This window comes from Alosa pseudoharengus, unplaced genomic scaffold, assembly GCF_046254945.1.
Source record: "Alosa pseudoharengus isolate Yale_2024_CS ecotype anadromous, Long Island Sound unplaced genomic scaffold, YU_APseudo_1.1 YU_APseudo_1.1_scf_13, whole genome shotgun sequence".
Lineage (NCBI taxonomy): Eukaryota > Metazoa > Chordata > Actinopteri > Clupeiformes > Clupeidae > Alosa > Alosa pseudoharengus.
The window spans coordinates 36698766-36704765 of record NW_027468598.1 but is presented as its reverse complement, the minus strand read 5'-3'; the positions used below and the strand labels follow the sequence as shown (position 1 = coordinate 36704765).

At 42.5% G+C, this 6000-nt stretch overlaps 1 protein-coding gene across 4 annotated transcripts in view; it reads left to right on the top strand.

The window, feature by feature from the left end:
- Positions 1-2753, top strand: part of LOC143122151 (uncharacterized) — a 14349-nt gene extending 11596 nt beyond the window's left edge. For 3 of the 4 annotated variants that reach the window (XM_076282974.1, XM_076282977.1, XM_076282975.1), the window contains exons 9-11: positions 1-172; positions 2008-2076; positions 2169-2753. The exon at positions 1-172 is cut by the window's left edge and continues 77 nt beyond it. In XM_076282974.1, the coding sequence (XP_076139089.1) occupies positions 1-172; positions 2008-2076; positions 2169-2464 (537 nt within the window). In that variant the 3' untranslated portion in view covers positions 2465-2753. The remainder of the gene's footprint in view (positions 173-2007; positions 2077-2168) is intronic. The other variant, XM_076282978.1, reaches the window with a different exon arrangement.
- Positions 2754-6000: the final 3247 nt, after the last annotated feature.

The following is a 6000-nucleotide window of genomic DNA, read 5'->3' as shown; positions in this document are numbered from 1 at the left end:
CTGCTCTCCAAAGGACTCCACCCTGAGAAGTATTCAGAGATCAAAGCAGCTGCGACCAGTCAGGCAAAGATGCGAGAAATCTATGAGTGTCTGCGCTCAGCTGGAGCTGAGGGGAAAGCAGCCTTTTATGGAGTTCTACTGCAGGAGGAGCCCCACCTGCTCAAAGACCTGAGTACACCTTCATTATAAACTAGACTATACCTGCATTTGTAGCATGACCTGCTTTAAAGACTGAATAAAGTCTTTCTCTCACACACAGAGACCAGACACATACAGATGTTACCATAGAGACCAGACACATACAGATGTTACCATGGAGACCAAATACATACAGATGTTACCATAGAGACCAGACACATACAGATGTTACCATAGAGACCAGACACATATAGATGTTGCCATAGAGACCAGACACATACAGATGTTACTCTCTCACACACAGAGACCAGACACATACAGAGTGACAAGTGATGGTTTTAGCTATTGGTATATTGGTATAGATATATTGGGGATTTTGTTTGTGACTTAAAGCGATACTCCATTTGGGGAAATACACTCATTTTCCACTCATTTTCCACCTCCCCTCGAGTTAAACAATTGAGTTTTACCTTTCCCCAGTTCATCCAGCCGTTCTCTGAGTCTGACAGTAGCACTTTTCCCCAAATGGTGGAATATCCCTTTAAATAGACTGGTGATTTTGCTCCTGACTGTAATAGACTGGTGATTGTGTGTGTGACTGTAATATATTGTTGATTGTGTGAGTGACTGTAATAGACTGGTGTTTGTGTGTGTGTAACTTTAATAGATTGGTGATTGTGTGTGTGACTGTTACAGACTGGTGATTGTGTGTGTGACTTTAACAGACTGGCGATTGTGTGTGTGACTGTAACAGATTGGTGATTGTGTATATTATTATACAAAAATCCCCTGTTCAACACATGGAAATAGACTGGTGATTTTGTTCCTGACTGTACTAGAGACGGGTGATTGTGTGTGTGACTGTATTATATTGTAGATTGTGTGTGTGTGACTATAATAGACTGGTGATTGTGTGTGTGTGTGTGACTCTATATTGTTGATTGTGTGTGTGACTAACAGACTGGTGATTGTGTATATGACATATATTGTTACACAAAAATCCCCTGTTCAACACATGCAATGTAGGGATGATACACAAACAGAGGATGGCTGTAAAGTGTGTGTGACTACTATAAACTAGTGGTTGTGTGTGTGTGACTACCGTATAACTAGTGGTTGTGTGTGTGTGACTACCGTATAAACTGGGGGTTGTGTGTGTGTGACTGTAATAGATTGGTGATTGTGTCGGTGTGACTGTAATAGATTGGTGATTGTGTGTGTGTGTGACTGTAATAGACTGGTGATTGTGTGGTCAAAAATATCCAGGCAACACTCAGGTGTGAGGAACCACTGCAGGTTTATTCACGATACCGGGAGCAGGTCACTAGCAACAGCATGTTCCAGTAACACTACTCAAAGTCCTCTAGGGCGAAGCCCCATCTTATACATGTTAATTACATTGGTAATACAAATCACATGAGTACAATGGTCTTTTCCAAAAATCCTCATACATGCAGAAATACAACAATACATATACACTTCTTGGACATAGCATGTGATCTATGCACCATACGCAAGTCATGGGGCTACTCCAAGTAAGTAGATAATTGGTCAATACAATACACATACATCCTTCAGCATTCTCTTGCCATAGTCTAGTTCCTGTCGGGATATTCCTAATATTACTGCCTCAGGCAGAATACCCTTAACACGTGACAAAGGGGGTCGCATGACCTTTATTAGAAAATCATGACATTGAGAGAGCAAATGACAGACAAAGCAAAGTTGATGCACAGTATTTAATGTATATTGTATATTGTAATAGACTGGTGATTGTGTGTGTGTGACTGTAATAGACTGGTGATTGTGTTTGTGACTGTAAAAGACAAAACAAGTGATTGTATTATTTTCTTGGCTGTAATGTTTCAGGTCGGAGCAGCAGTCAGACTGTGGCTCCTTCAGTGTCCTACAACCAAGTCCAGAGAGTAATAAGACATGGTAATAAGAACACTAAATAAGATATAAGCAAGTTAATTAATGTATGTATCTTGATACACACACATTCTGATTACTGATGTTTTGTCCTCCAGCATCTGCACCTTCAAGGCATCCCAGTCCAGGGCAGGATTTCTTCTCCAATCACAAGGCAGCTCTGGAGACTCGTCTTCCTGTCCTCACCACCATCCTGATTCTGCTCCAGCAGAGGCGGGTTCTTAGTGACCTGGAGCGGGAGCAGGTGGAGAGCAAACCCACCAGCACGGAACGGAACCATGTTCTGCTCACCATGATACAGAGGAAAGGAGCCACAGCCCAAATGGAGTTCTACGAGGTTCTAAAGGAGCAGGATCCACACCTGGTTCAGGATCTTGAGGGCTATTGTCATTAAGTCTGGACACATAGGCTGTGTGGACTCAGAGATCTACACCCCAAATGAACAGATCTAAATCCAAAATGTACAGATCTACATCCCAAATGAAAAAAAGAAAAATATGCAGAGAATACTGTGTATATATCTTTTTACAAAAGCAAATTACTTAATGCAGCCGACAAACATAAAAAATGATTGAAAATACCTATAAATTGCACTGTCAGTGAAAAAGAAGTTGAACAGTGAATACGTTGAACATCTGTTTATAAGATTTTGCTAACAATTCAAATAAACTTTTTAGAAAATACACACTATGCTTGACAATTGTTTGCAAAATCGTGCTTGGACTCCTAATTTAAAGACATTTACAGTCTTTATTCTTCATCATTCAACGGCACTGATTCACCCATCCACCCTGCTTACTTGAGAAACACACACACACACTTTTCAGCCATGATTCACCCATCCGCCCTGCTTACCTGGGAAACACACACTTTTGGTCTATGATTAATCACACATAGACTTATCTGGCAAAACGTCTAAACACTAATAAAGCTTAATATTCAATGTTTAGTAAAACAATTAAACAATGAAAAATAGGTGCAGCAAAAGCCCCATGGACCTGCTAGTTGTGGTTGGTATATCAACCATGTTCATACTGGCAGAGGAGGGTAGGAGAGCTGGGTCCATTTGGAAGTCACACACACCACATACACACAGACAATCATACACACACATGTCCATTTGGAAGTCACTGTTTTGGTCCAGGAAGTTCTGAAGAGGTTTGTCTTTGTAAATGGTGAGTTAGAGCCAACAATGTATAGCCTTACAGTATCTCTCCCTTCTCTCCAAGTCCCAGACATCACCACAACACCACTGGAAACATTTCCATGCACAGGAGTATTGCAAGTGTTGCCATTTAGTGTCAGAGTCTGCTGAGATGGATAAAATCCCAATTTAAAATCATAGCCTATTCATTATAAATTTCTTTATTTTTCAAGAGAACCATAAATGACAAAATACATTAAACTGTCATTAGATTGTGTGTGTGCTTAATTCCATTGATACCTGAGGTTATATTATAAAATATTAGCACAAAATTATGCTATTATAAAATAATAGCACAAAACTCTCTTTTCAAAATGATGACAGTGAGTGGCAAACCAAAAACCCCATCATCAAACCAAAAACTATAGAAAGAGCAACCTCATTGGCTAAAGAAAATCTAAAACTACCCACTAGAAATTCCTGCATGATGAGCAATTAGTGTTTATTGTGCATTCTAGTAACAAACTTATGGAATGTTTGACTTACATTACCAGATACAGGACAGACTTTTTTGGTTCTGGGCTGGGCTGCAGTACCACTGTTGGTCAGCAGGGGGTGAAAATGATCTGGTATATGTGAGGCAGATTGGCAAAGCTGCTGAGCTCTGGGTTACAGTTTTTATAGTATAAGTGCCTTGCTCAAGGACACATGGCCATGGAAATGGGCATGGGGGAGCAGTGCTCAACCACTTCCCCCACCCACATTTTTCCAACAGGTCGGGGATTGAACCTGCAACCCTTCGGTTACAAGCCCGAAGCCCTAACCAGTAGGGCTGCAGTTGCCAAATTATGCAGTGATTATAGACATGCAGGTGCAGCACACAAAGGCAGGTCTTAGTAAACTATGAAAGGAAGGTTAGCTCATCTATAGGCTAATCATATTGTCTCTGCGTGTTACCGTATTTCAAAATCTCACCGCAGCATATTCATATTCATGTCAAATAAAGCAAACAAATAATATGGTGATCTCTGGCCTGCATAAGTGGCATGACCAGCATTCCTGCACACCTGGGACCAAAACCAGGCTACCTGCCTTGATCTTTGTGAAAACAGGCAGGGCTAACCTTTGCACACACATGCACATGCGCGTGCACAGACACACACAATCACTGTCTCTCTCTCTCTCTCTCTCTCACACACACACACACTCACTCTTTCTCTTTCTCTCTCTCTCACACACACACACACTCACTCTTTCTCTCTCTCTCTCTCTCACACACACACACTCACTCTTTCTCTCTCTCTCTCACACACACACACTCACTCTTTCTCTCTCTCTCTCACACACTCACTCTTTCTCTCTCTCTCTCTCTCTCACACACTCACTCTTTCTCTCTCTCTCTCTCTCACACACACACACTCACTCTTTCTCTTTCTCTCTCTCTCACACACACACACAGACTTGGACTAGGTGAGAGGGCACCAGGGGTTGTCGTGGACTACTGTACCACTGCACTGATGATCTTTGTGCAGAGAGATGTGAAACGAGCGTCTCACCTCTGTACACACCTGAGCAAAAATGCTCACAAACGTTTCACAGTGATGGGCAAGCTACCTCTAAAATGTAGCTTAAATGAAGCTTTAAGGAGAAATCCGTCAGTTATTCATATAGATCTCTGTTTCTCGAAGGTCACCGAGAACTGTCAGTACGAAAAAGGATTTCTCCTTTAAAAGCAGCTTATAGAGTTGGTTGTAGTTTAGCTCACAACATTTTGACCCTCATTGAAGATTCCTAAAAGATCGTGCAGGTTTGAAGAGAACGCGTCACCCCTTCTACCTACAACAGCGTAGTCACCGGCACACTGATGTAGATCAGCGTAGTCACCGGCACACTGATGCAGGATCAGCGTAGATACGGGTACACTGATGTAGGATCAGCGTAGATACGGGCACACTGATGTAGGATCAGCGTAGACACGGGCACACTGATGTAGGATCAGCATTTCAGAACCACACAGGAAGTGAGAAGGAGAGTTTAGCAGACACAGCCTGGATAGTGCACAGCATAGAGTGAAATCAGCCTGGCTAGTGAACAGCATAGAGTGCAATCAGCCTGGCTAGTGCACAGCACAGTGTTTCCCACAGAATTGAATTCCATTTGTGGTGGTTGGTTTGCAGAATTAACTTTAAATGCAACAGTTTTTAACAAATTAGCACAGCATGGTTATGATGCTAACCAGATTTAAGCACAATTTAGTACAACCTGGAAAATGGGGGCAGCCGTGGCCTACTGGTTAGCACTTCGGACCTGTAACCGGAGGGTTGCCGGTTCGAACCCCGACCAGTAGGCACGGCTGAAGTGCCCTTGAGCAAGGCACCTAACCCCTCACTGCTCCCCGAGCGCCGCTGTTGATGCAGGCAGCTCACTGCGCCGGGATTAGTGTGTGCTTCACCTCACTGTGTGTACACTGTGTGCTGTGTGTGTTTCACTAATTCACGGATTGGGATAAAAGCAGAGACCAAATTTCCCTCACGGGATCAAAAGAGTATATATACTTATACTTATCATTGTGTGGTGGGCCGCCTCAAATAAGTCAATGTATGGGAAACACTGCATAGTGTGAAATCAGCCTGGATAGTGTGATCAGCATAGAGTGAAATCAGCCTGGATAGTGTGAACAGCATAGAGTGAAATCAGCCTGGATAGTGTGAACAGCATAGAGTGAAATCAGCCTGGATAGTGTGAATAGCATAGAGTGAAATCAGCCTGGATAGTGTGAACAGCAT